Source organism: Epinephelus lanceolatus, chromosome 12 (genome assembly GCF_041903045.1).
Source record: "Epinephelus lanceolatus isolate andai-2023 chromosome 12, ASM4190304v1, whole genome shotgun sequence".
Classification (NCBI taxonomy): Eukaryota; Metazoa; Chordata; class Actinopteri; order Perciformes; family Serranidae; genus Epinephelus; species Epinephelus lanceolatus.
This window is the reverse complement of record NC_135745.1, coordinates 18,218,251-18,231,557: the sequence shown is the minus strand read 5'-3', so window position 1 is coordinate 18,231,557 and position 13,307 is coordinate 18,218,251. Positions and strand designations below refer to the sequence as shown.

Here is a 13,307-nt window from a genome sequence, read left to right as displayed (position 1 = left end):
GATGTCCGAGCTCAGATGATTGAACCTGAAAGCGGCATTTACCCACAACCATTGTTTCAGTTGGTACAGTCGGAATGCTGGCAAAGGATTTATTTAACTTTTCCGGGATGTTAATCATATGATATTGTTTTATTAGACTTTGCAAACTTAAAAACTGTATGACACAGTGAGTTTGAATTGTTTATTGGTAATATTTGTGTGACGTCAGTATACGCGTCTGTGTGTCTGTATGCGACACCCCAAGCATTCCGACAGTGGACTGGTCCGTCGTTAGGCCTTTGCAGTAGGGAGTTGTTTGGCGGACCTCGCAAGTTTTTCTTTACTTTACATGTTATTTTTGTTTCTCCGAGGAAGGCCAAACTCTGTATTTTTATAACCACTTGTCTCGTTTTTCACTCGGCGAGTCGACGGACCTTATAAACAAAGGATTTTGGGCGTGGTACACAACTAGAGAGCCAAAGAAGGAAGAAGGCATCGGCGACTCGGACTGACCGCGGCTGAGCTTATGATGCCGACGTTGCGGGACAGCACCATGTCCCACCCCGGCGAGAATTCCCACCAAGTCCGGGTAAAGGCGTATTATAAAGGGTAAGACATCACTCTTTCTCCCAACATGTCAGCGACGTTGTCAGGAACCCAACGAGGAGCAGTTTCAGACTTGGAAAGGTGGCTAACCAGTCGGCTAACATTAACGTTAGCTAACCCAGCTAACGGCTTGCTAATGTTGGGTACCAGGTTTAGGTAAACTTGACCAGGCAGACAGACAGGTGAAACTGTCCAGACACGTTGTCCGTGTGGAGCCACACTCTCTGTGTGATTTAAGAAACGTGTCATTGAGATGGTGAAGTTGTCAAGTGGTTTAAATCCAGTCAGTTAAATCTGACACAGTTTGAAAGCTTTGGAGCTACTATGACAGCTAGTTAGCTAACAGTTGCTATCACTGGCTGTTAGTTCTGTTATCTGTCACTGGTAAGTTGTGCCGACTTCACTATCGTCATTTTAATTAGATTTATAACTAGTCTGGCATGTTGTTATATATCTGCTAACATTGATTTCTTATTGGCAGTCTTGACAAGATTGAGGTGTTGTCATTTATTTATAGATTGACCACAGGAAATCATAACAACTCTTTACTGATCAGGATCAAAATCAGAGTAATGTTTATTGTCAAGTGGGTTTCCCTTACACTGTATTTGCCTTTGTGTTTGCTTCTGACAGTCCTTAAAATATTAAGCCAGGTATTGCAAAAGTCAAGAACATAATAAAGGTCGGAAACATCACAATAAAACATGCTAAAGACACTACAAATATTATAATAAATCTGTATAATATATATTTTTTAGGATGAGTGAGCTGTATAGTTTTGTGTGGGAAAAATATTGCTAAGCAAGTGTGCAAAAGTTCACAGTATACAGAACATGTGCTGTGACCAGGGATTATAGTCCAAGATGTGCATCAATATTGATGACATCATGGTAACTGTTGTGAAACGGAAAACCACAGTTTTATTCTCTATGTTCATCATGTTAGACTGCCTGACAATGTAAGGTCAACCTGAACTTTTTATTTCAGATGGTATTCTAAATTATTTCAGAAACACTGATATAGAATTTATAATACCACATATCTCTTACAATCTCTCCGTACAGCTTGTCTGTTTCCCCCTTTTTATTTGTGTTTTCCCTTACCTTAACCCAACCTGAGCCTTAAGTAGGCCTACAACTGATTATTTTCATTAGGAATTTATCTGTTGATTAATATTTTGATAAAGTAATACATTGCTTAGTGCAAGAAATGGGACATAAATAGTGAAAATGCCCACCACAATGTCTGAAACTCTACGTTTGTCCTTTAAGATTTTACATAGTCTGAACAACTATCCACAACCCAGACATGCAGTACTGTGAAACAGGTAACTGCAAATGATTTCATTTGAGAAGCTGTAACTGGAAAACATGACATTTTTGTTTCATTTAAAAACTTCATTGATTAATCAATAATCAAAATAGCTGCTGATATTTTCCTGTCAGTTGACTAATGAATAAACTGTTTCAGCTCAGTCATCTCTGTGATGCCTAACGTTGGCCTAGATTAAGCCCTGACTCCACTGCTGCTGTGGGAAACACTATTTGAAGGTGAAAGAAACTTGGACAAAGACAAACAATAGATTATAAACACACATTTTATCAGTGTACTATTTATCCCTGATATTGTCACTTATGTGGAATGGAGATGCCAGTGCTTTGAGTTTTTGTCAAGCCTGGCAGAGGCACTTCAGCTGTTTTAGTTTCGCACTTCAATGTGATGATGGAAAATCATTGGTTACCCATTTGTTTTCATGACACTCCCTGCTCCACTGGCTCTGTTTGATGGAGCCAGTGATTGCAGCCCAGCCAAGACTTGAAAAACGTGAAGTGCAAGTCACCTCTGTTGTATTTCTGACTGGCTCTGTGACACACCTGTGGAACACTGTAATATGTGCTGATCATTAGGTGTCATAGCACAGAACAAAGCATCTCAAGTATTTATGAGGCTGCTGCTTAGGAATGTCAGCTATGCTGCCAAAGAGGGAATGCACTAAGATGGTCTCATTGTTTGACTCTCGGGACGCATTAAGCCAGGAAGTCATCAGTGTTGTTATTGTTTGCCTGGAGAAGTTAGGAGTGGAGGATTGAAAAGTTGCACAGAATCTATATGTTATATTGGTACTGACAGATCAGGTATCAGCCTCATGTCAGTGCTGTTTCCTAAATGTTTCTACCAGCGCTGACAACATCGCAATGGCTGGCATTGCTTCCACCTTGTGAGTTTGTGTGTGTGTGTCACCATGGTAAAATGTGGTCCTGGAGACACCTTTTAATTACCTCAGAAGCTATTTTGAGTACTTAACCAGATGTATATATATCTGTCGGCTGACTGATTTTTTCATGGCAATAGCATCACAACTGTGCAAGGTGCAACCACAAAACTTTACAGGTGTGTAGTTCAGATCACTGTGAAGGCTGAGTTCAAAGATGGGTGTGGCCTGAGCAAGGGAGCTGAAAGTGGGGGGACAGGAATTATTGAAGCGGCCACTGCCCCCCAATTTACATCCCTTGCTCACATTTGTTTGAAGTCATGGATTATTGTAAACTTTCTAAAACAATAAAATGAAACATGCACACCCCCAAAAAACACAGTGATCTATGTAAATATACAATTGGTGAATAAGTAATATAGTAATAATTAGGGATGTAACGATACCAGAAACTCACGATACGATATTATCACGATAAAGAGTCCACGATACGATATATATCACGATATTTATACAAGGGGAAAAAAGAGAAAATTTATTGTTAAAAATAGCTATTTTATTCAAAAATAGTGCATGTACACTGTACAGCATGTTATTTTTAACTTGGAAGCGTATCATAAACAAGTCAACACACAGTTGAACATGTGCTTTTATTTCCCCCCTATTACTGCTAGGCAGGCAGACATTAAAGTGCCATAACAAAGTCATGTCAATTAAAACTATAGTGACAGAATATGAAAATGGAAACATTCAGTATTTTTTAACCTACTCTGAACAAAAGTAGTGTAGTCCTATTACTAGAAAGTCATCTGAATGACATCAAATTATGAGGATAGAGTAGTCTTAATATTCATCAAATATACAGAACTTAAAACAATCAGACCCTGCAACAACAACATTAACAAATTAGAAATAATGTAAACTCAATAACACACAATCCCTCACTCACACACACACAGAGAGAGAGAGAGAGAGAGAGAGAGAGAGAGGTGGGTAGAGATGTGTGTAAAAGAAAACCAAAATAAATAAAGCCCAGCCATTTCCCTGGAAGTCATAGAAAAACTCAAAAACACACATTCACTCAGTTTGTTCACGCCAGGTTGACAATCTTGACATAAAGGAGACCCTAACACTTTCTCAGAACAGGAGATGAGGAGAGGAAAGCGTGTGTGATATGTGATATGCGTGGCATTTCTGTGCGACCCTGCATTCGCGAGTAATCCATCCAAAAGTAAAGTGTGTGCAAAGCTGTATGAAAGCTTTGTCATACATTATTTGAGTGTAACTTTATCATTTTTTTTCGCTGTGAAAACATTGGACTACCGACAAGTGCCCGGAAAGCCACGATTCCGCTGTTTCACGTGATATGTGTGGCTTCTCGCTATGACGGTTGCGGAGAAAATCCACAGAGAAGAACAATCCATCTCCTTACTTTTATTCGCTGTTTCCTCCGGTCACGCACGGGTCAGAGTCGGAGGTTGAGAGGCTGACCTGCACGAGTCTGCTCTCACCTGCGCGCGCAGTTGCATGCAAAGGATTATGGGGAATGTAGTCGCACAGTCATATTACCGGCTCTGTAGGAGAACGCAGCTATATAACTACCGTGGCATTCCCACAACGGTATTGAGAATTTATTTGATCGCGACACCGCGAAATTCGATATATCGTTACATGCCTAGTAATAATCTTAATTTACAGTGCACTTTTCAAAAACAGTATTACAAGAAGCAAAATAAAAATACAAGTCATGAAAACAGTCCAAGTCATAAAACAGAGGCAGTAAAGGACATTAAGTGAAGTAAACATTTGAGCTGAAAAAAAAAAGAAACAAATGCTACAAATTTTCAAGTCCCAGCTGCTTAATTAGCAGGATATGTGACGTTTCTGTGTCATATATAATAGTAAACTGAAAACTTTGGGTTTTGAGCTTTTGGTTTTCACAAAACAAGACATTTGAAGACATCACCTTTGGCTCTGCAAAGTTGGGATTGGTGTTTTCTCTCAATTAATCAGCAGTAAAAATAATTTACAGTCACAGACTAAGTAAACATGTCACATAAAGGTCAGAGAGTCTGCAGGTCTCCCTGGCATCCAAACACCCCTGAAGCTCACTTCACTGATTAGTTTTAAAGTTGTAATCAATGAAATCAGTTGGCAGTGTTATTTTTTGTTCATCCTTTATACCCGAAAAACATCCAGATACCAAATTAAACCTGACTTTCTAAATGGTTGTAGTCGTTGGTAGTGTCTCAGCTCATCTTTTTTCAGAGTCCTTTTTGACTCCATTCATTACTATTAGCATGTCTGTTGTCTTTCAGCACCAGCAGACTGGTGTCAGCCTGTAGCAGTCTCAGCCTGTCACAGGCTCTCATTCAGGTTGAGGGTCTATAGAGCAGGCTGCAAATGCACAGACCGCATGACTAGAGACTGACAGTAATTCAGATACTGTATTGTAGATGGACTAAAAATAAAAGTGTAGCGTGAGGGAGAGTAGAGCTTAAACGAATGATTACTTTTTATTATCAGTTAATCTCCTGTTTATTTTCTGCGTCAGTCATTTTGTTTGCCATGAGTTACGTTGTTATGGGTTGTTTTTTCCCGCCCAATAGCAAACATAATGTAACATATTGAGTAAATCCTCCTATACAAGCAAATATTTGTCATTTTTGTTTGTAAAGGGACACAAACGATTTATAGTGCCAGTTTGTTTGTTTTGAACTTAACTCAACTTATCAATTAATCAGCTTATCTTTTCCGTTATTTGGTGTACCAATATATATTTCTTACAGCTATCTGATCTTTTTTTTTTTTTTTTTTTTTTTTTTGCCCTATTCCTGATCTGACACTGTGCTATTGTACGTGTCAAAATCAAGTCCAATATCAGTTTAGTTTGACAGTTTTTCAAATTCTGTTTTCTCTACCAAATACAGCTGCTCAGTGCCAATTCATACTCCAGTTTCATAGCTCTCCTTTAAGAACATATAACCTCCTTTTGTTGTTAAACATTTTTGAATAAACTTTGTGTCAATCTTGATATTCTAGTGTGCGCTGGAAGTTTTTGAACTCTTGACTGTGATTTATCCTGCACCAGCTGGCACCTAGAAGAAGCACTGCGCCGCTGTGCACAGGGATTTACTATTTTTTTTGAACATATAACCTGCTTGACATCTTTTTATCAGTGGCTTGTTACATATTGCATCCCATGTAGTTTTTTGTATGCACGCCAAGTGTTTTAATGGAGCGTTTTTAATGTACTGCTTTTGACAGCTGACAAAGGAACCAAAATTGATAAGGCTTTATACAGACAATACAGTTCATGAAAAAACGTATTTCAACCTTGATCCTTATCCTGCAGGCTGGCTCTGACATGATGTGCAGATAGAACAATTTTTTAAAGAAGTCTCTGATTGTTATCTAAGTAATTATTCTCTTTAAGCAATACTTGTGTGCTTATTTTATTTTTTGGTTTTGGTTATTATATGCTGTATAAAGGATTTTGTTTTACCAGAATGGACCAGCAGGGGCTGTGCACCTTCTGTGTTTGTTCATGTGTTTGTCAGATATTTTTCTACTTGGACAAGGAATCTGTTTGTGTAGGCTCAGGACAGTGATCTTCTGACACTCTTTACAGTCAGCTTACCGCAGTCCTGTTTCGACAATATTGTCACTCAAAACTTTTTTGTCAGTCTATTTCTGAAAAAAAAGTTGACTTTCACCTCAACATTACAGCTTACAAAAAATGCTTTATACTGTAGCAGGTCTTCTCGAAAATTAAAACATTTCTATATGTCGCTGCCCATGTGTGACGATGTCAGACCAGGAAAAACATAATTTTGCAGAGTTGCCAACACCGACTAACACAAGGCTTCTTTATGCGCCTGACTGACTTCAGGATTCCTGTGTAAGGCATGTTGTTTGGCAGGAAACTGGGATTACACCGGCTCGACGGAGCAGTTCAGATATTTTCCTCTTTTGAAAGGAGTTGCTCTTCGTTTTCAAAGGCTCTGCCATCTGCATCAGTGCTTCAAGGCCTGGCTTTGTTTAAAATATGGGAAGCGTTCCTTGTCTTGCCATTTACTTTTGCTCTGAAAGCCCCTCAAGCACTGAACCACGAAGTCGTGCACCCCTCACCCACCCATCCGCTGACACACATCTTTACTAACAAGTATCAGAGTCTCAGCTGCTGCGAACATGAATGCGATGTATTGTCTGCTGCAGCGTCTTCACATCTTGCACATTGTGTATAACACAGCTCAAGTGTTTGCATCCACACGTCTGTCTGTCGTTTCAAGTGACCTTGTCTCAGGCTCAGCAGGGGCACGTTTAGTTGGTACTATTGTACTGTGAGGAGCCGGGCTCCCTCCTGTTCAGCACAGCAGGAGGGCCGTGTTGCCTGGAGACCACAGCATCCTGCAGTCAATGACTCAGTCACCCTGACCTGTTGGATGTTTTGGTAACTTCAACATCAGCATGTGCATTTCTTTATTTGCTTCAGTGTGTTTATGTTGCTTGAAACATTAGCGTGAAGTGCAAGCCTGTGATTCTGGATATCCAAGCGCGTGCATGTGGGTAGTGTAAAGGTGTTGCGGGGGGCATACCCATGCGTGGCAGCAGTGACAGAGAGATGGATGGTCCTCGGTGTTCATGGAAGCCCAGAAAGGTACCCACACCCTTCTATCTGCTTGAGCGCTCACCAGTGACGAATGGCTTCATGCTGGGCAGATGGGGCTGCAGAGTCCTCCTCACGGCAGTTGAGACACCAGGGGCACAGGCCAGCACTCTCCTCCTGCACCTCCTCCCCCTCCTTTAATTTAGTTGTACTGCAGGACGGCGCACAGCAGAGGAATGCCAGGTCTGTGGAATGCCGCTTCCTCCCAGTTACTCACCAGTGATGAGCTCCCAGTCTCTCACTGAAAAATCCTTCTGCCTTAGTCACCCTGTGGAATCACGCAGCTCAGTTTCCTTTGTCTAATACAAGTCCTCTGTTTTGAATATAATTTTAGATTCCTCTTTAGATTAATCTGTTGGATAATGTGGTATTAATGGTTTCAAAGTGCACTTGCCACTATTGTCCAATGGATTTCCCAAATCGAGGGAAGCAGCACAGAATCATCAAACAGCTGCCTGCTCATCAGCCTAGTTGGATAAATATGATCACTTTCACTTAAGTTAAGTTTGGTCCAGTCATCATTAGGGCTCCAACAAACAAGCAGTGTCGTGATTAATCTGTTTGGGCCTTAAAAACTGTCAGTAAACAGTGAAAAATGCTCATTAGAGGCTATCACAAAATCTGTGATGACATTTTAAAATGGCCTGTTTTGTCCAAGCTTAAGTCCAAAACCCAGAAGTATTCCATTTAACATCCAAGAAAATCAGCAGAGTATCACACTTGAGAAGCTGAAACCAGAAAATTCTTGACATTGTTTCCTTTAAAAAATGACCTTATCAACCAATGATCAAAATTGTTGCCAGTGTAAATTTTCTGCTGATCAACTTTTCCATTAATTGACTAATTATTTCTAGTCATTATTTAGTTTTGTAAAGACACATCAAGAAACTATACCTTTTCTATCGGTGGGGCTGAGATTACAAATGAGAAAATGTGCTGTAAGGCAGAGCTGCAACTCAAGATTATATTAATTATCAATAAGCTTGTTGGATATTTTTTCAGTTAGTCATTTGAAGCTACAGTTGGTAACTTTTATAAAACAAAGTTTTCATATTTGCTGAAATTGTCCCTATATTCATATAGCGCTAAATAAGACAGATAATTTGTGAAAAATCATATTCCTCTGCCTGCTCTATCGCCTTGTAGCGTTTCTAATGGCCTAACTGTATGTGAATGAAGAACAACCAATCAGAGCCAAGAAGTCTCGAAAGCAGCTGTCAACAGTTTTATTCACTGCTCGTGAATTTCAGTCAAACTAGACCGTGCTGATGAAATATGAATTAAGATTCTGTTACTGCAATTCCTCTTTCTCCCCTCAGATGTTTTCAGAAACATATTTTAGTGCACAGTTTAGCTGTAAAATGAGAAAGTGGATGACCCGGCCACTACATATGACACAGTTAAATGGATATGCCAAGCACCGCCCAGCCGGATCAGCTGATTAGTTGTTGATAACTGAGATGCGGACTGATTCTAGCCAATACCATTAGAAGCAGTTAGATAGGAGGAGGGACATGATCTTTTGTTTCGCAGACCGTTTCATGTGTGTCTTTCAGAATATTGTGACAGTTTCAGCAGATATGACACAAAATTATTTTTTCATAAGTCACCAACTGTATCTGTAATGTAAGAAATGATGTAAAAATGTGAGAAATGCCCAAATTCTCTGCCTATCCAAAAGATATTGAATTTACAGAATTAGCTGCTTTGTTTGTGTAACCTTTCATAAAATAGTTAGCAATTTTCCAGAGCCCAAAAGTGACACATTCAAAGATATGACAAGAAACACCAAATCAAATTTTATCAGCTGTAACATTATTTGTTTGAAAGTTGATTAGAAAGATTGAGCAATATAATTACTTGCTGATTAAATTTCTGTCGATTGCCAAGTTGTTTCAGTTTAACAGTAAATTTTCATATTTGAGCAGTTGGGACCAGCAAATATATGGCATTTTATGCTTAATTAAATGACTTTAAATATTGTTTTCAAGTTATTTTCTGTTGGTCGACTTCTTGATTCAGTTCTACAACACAGCAAGAAAAAACCTATGAAATGGTAGCTTAAAAATTCAAAGACGCTTAAAAGACAAATCTTAAGACAACCATGTTTTCAATGAACTTAAGTTGCTCTAAGTACTTTCAATTTTATGATCTTTAGATATGTATATGTATCTTCCCAGTTTTATTCTGTTTCTGTTTCAGATTTGCCATTTACTGTTGTAATTGTGCCTTTTAAAACTTTAAACCACTAATTGTGTGCCGATTACTTTCATTTGTACAGCCCTCCAGTTAACAGTCAACTGTGGTTGTTTTTAAAAGTGCTATATAAATAAACCTGATTTGGTTTAAAACAATGAACAACCCTTGGTGAAAGTTGTGTTCCTGGTTCTCATAATGGCTTTGTAGTCTCTGCCACTTTCCTGTAACTGCTGTAGCCATTAGCTGAGCTTGTATCTGTGTCACAGAGGATGTTGTTTGAGGCACCTGAGACGTGGCTAAGCTTTAACTACTGTGTAGACACACATACAGTGTTTAATGAACAACCACAGCTCAGGTCCAGTTACACGTGACGCATTTAAGTCACCTGCTGGCATAAATACGTCACCTGGATTGTCTACAGTCACAGCGTGGGAACCTTTAGTGCACTGTGTGTTAGTGTATGTTCATACGCTGCCTATCTTCTGATGTTATCAGGGCTTTAGGAGGAAGTAGAGCTGCCTTACTGGTCCTAGAGGAGTGTAGTTGCCAATCCCCCCCCCCCCTCACAGGCAATGATTAACACCAGCAGGATGGAGGAAGAGGGTGAGAAAAGAGAAGGAGGAAGGAGGAAGAGGCATCAGTCTGAGACTTACGTCAGTTTATTCTTGCTCAAAATGCTTTATTCATTCTTGAAGTGTGATTTTCAGTCAAGACAGTTTAATACATGCTGTGCGGAAGGAAGCTGCACTCTTCAGACGCATAAATGTGAAACTGAAATACCAGCCAGTAAATCACAGTCTGGTGCTATTTGTGCGTGTTTGCTCCTGGCAATAACTGACCCTACAGTGACCTTACATCCTATACGCTATCCTTGGACTTGTCCAGGAGATGTCCTTCAAAGTGTGCGCTGTGTGCTCCATGTGTTGGGATTTTATCATCCTGCTGTAAAGCTCTCAAGTTGATGAAAAACTGGGTTCATCTTTGACGGTGGCAGTAAAGGGAATAAGAGATCCTTGTCCTTGTGGGTCACTCCCTTGCTAGTGGGGCGGCTTTTACACATTATCCCCTCTTTACTTCCCTTTTTTCAACTCCACCTCTTTACCAGGCTTATCCCCTTTATTTTAGCCCATTGTGTCTCCCCACTCCTCACACACCATGCTCAGACCCCTGTCGCCTGCAGACTTGTAAAAGCGAATGTGTGTACCATCTCCATCCCCCATCTCTGGGTTGTAAACATCGCAGAGGCTGGCCAAGGGGCTGGAAGCAGGCAACATCAATCGTATCACCGCCATGAAATGATGAGGGACAGATGATCCCACCTACAGAGATAGATGCTCCTGCTCACCCACCACTGCGCTCCTTCCTCTCTCATGGCTCACCATAATGTTTGACTGCATTTGTGAACTGCAGAGGCAGAGAGTGATGTACTTGTTGATTAAGAGCAGCAAGTCAAGTGTTTTGACTGCTTCCCAGGAAGTGATGAAGTGCAGCGGTGGACAGTAACCAAAGCGGTCACAATACAACTACAACTACAGTCGCCTGTGATTCATTCGACTTTAGTGTGTGTGGCTCTCTCACTCACTCTTTTCTCAGTCTTTCTCGCTCTGTTTTTTTCTTTGCTTTCTTTCTCACACCCACAGTCGTGCTGTACAGATGAATGCACACATAAATGTGACAGACTGCGAGACTGTGACTCACACACAGCAGCGTTTGGGGGGGAAAAAGACGCTTTCTCACCTCTTTTTCTCTCCATCAAAAGTCTGGTGCTCTCCAGTTTTTCTTTGAGTGCAACAGAAACAGTGTTTGATGTTAATGTCTAACATTAGCAATTAATGGATTAACTTAGTTGTCAAACAAAAATACTAAATAGTCTTCTGGCTTGGTGCCTATTGTGTTTAAATTAACGTAATTGTGAATCGAATGTCTGTCTGAATTTTAAACATGTAACCTTAGCGTGTGGGAAATTGTAATTGGCATATGACATTTTGTAAACTAATCAATAATGAAAATATTAAGCAGTTGCAGCCCTGTTAACAATATTTAATTAGTATGTTTAGGTGTTTATGGAGTGTGTCTTCATTATTAGTTGCCTGACAGTCTATTTCACTAATTAAAATTAGTCTTGTCATCATACTAGAATTTCTACCTTCGATACAATACCTTGAAACACGCTGATTTTTCAAGACCATTTTCAGTACCATGAACATTGACATTAAGGGCATACAATTACATTTATTTTTTATTAAAAGATGAATATAACAAGGACTTTTCCTTTTTGGTTAGTAGCAGCAAACTAGCAGAATGACTTCAGTAAACATTAACAGTAAGAGTGAGTGAGAAACTGCAGCTGGTACCGGTGTGTCGATACTGCGGAAAATAAGTGTTAACACCTTTTTAAATATTCATAATCAGTAAATTGATATTTGGTTTTAGAACACTACTTCAGATTAAAAACCAGACACTGTTTTTGTTGAGGGAAACACATGAAATTGTGGGAAGAATAAAGATTTTTTACGTAAAATCTGTATGTTGTTTGTGAATGTTAAATTGTATGCTTAAAAAAAGTCAGTTATAGGGCTGAACAGTTTTGGAAGAAATACCTAATTGCGATTATTTTTAATGATATAGCAGTTGCGATATGATTATTTATAACAGAGGGAACACAAATTTTTACATCATTCTCATTTTCAATTAATTGTTCAGCCCTAGAAGCTCCTCAATATCCTCCGCCATAGACTATGAAAAATAATGAATTCCCTGTCTAAAAACAAACACTTCATATGTTTGGCATGGCATTTGTTGCTTTAACATTTGTACAACAAATTTGTGATGTGCTCATTTTTTTTGCCCTTGGTATCAGTGATGATCTGATTTTTTTCTCTCTTTGTGCCAATTCCCTTACCTCAGCTTTTGGTATCTGCCGAGTACTGATTTGATACCAGTGCTGCCATTTTTTGCCGAACCTGTTCACATATAGCGTGTAACAGGGTTTGCTGTTGGTCTTATGAAGCATTGATGAAACTGAACCAGTGACTCGTGACTGAAGGAATGTGACTGATATGCACCACGCATTGGGTCTGTGTACCCAGAGTGGTCGCCAAAAGTCAAATGATATACTTGATCTACATTTGTCTTCTCTGCAGGGACATCATGATCACTCATTTTGAGCCGTCCATCTCATACGAGGGTCTGTACCGGTGTGTCGATACTGCGGAAAATAAGTGTTAACACCTTTTTAAATATTCATAATCAGTAAATTGATATTTGGTTTTAGAACACTACTTCAGATTAAAAACCAGACACTGTTTTTGTTGAGGGAAACACATGAAATTGTGGGAAGAATAAAGATTTTTTACGTAAAATCTGTATGTTGTTTGTGAATGTTAAATTGTATGCTTAAAAAAAGTCAGTTATAGGGCTGAACAGTTTTGGAAGAAATACCTAATTGCGATTATTTTTAATGATATAGCAGTTGCGATATGATTATTTATAACAGAGGGAACACAAATTTTTACATCATTCTCATTTTCAATTAATTGTTCAGCCCTAGAAGCTCCTCAATATCCTCCGCCATAGACTATGAAAAATAATGAATTCCCTGTCTAAAAACAAACACTTCATATGTTTGGCATGGCATTTGTT

The 13,307-nt window shown here is 39.3% G+C and overlaps 1 protein-coding gene across 2 annotated transcripts in view; it reads left to right on the top strand.

Annotated features, from left to right (window-relative positions):
• Nucleotides 1-260: 260 nt before the first annotated feature.
• Nucleotides 261-13,307, top strand: part of prkci (protein kinase C, iota) — a 43,431-nt gene continuing 30,384 nt past the window's right edge. The window contains exon 1 of one of the 2 annotated variants that reach the window (XM_078173061.1): nucleotides 261-588. In XM_078173061.1, coding sequence (XP_078029187.1) covers nucleotides 506-588 — 83 coding nt within the window. In that variant the 5' untranslated portion in view covers nucleotides 261-505. The remainder of the gene's footprint in view (nucleotides 589-13,307) is intronic. The other variant, XM_078173060.1, reaches the window with a different exon arrangement.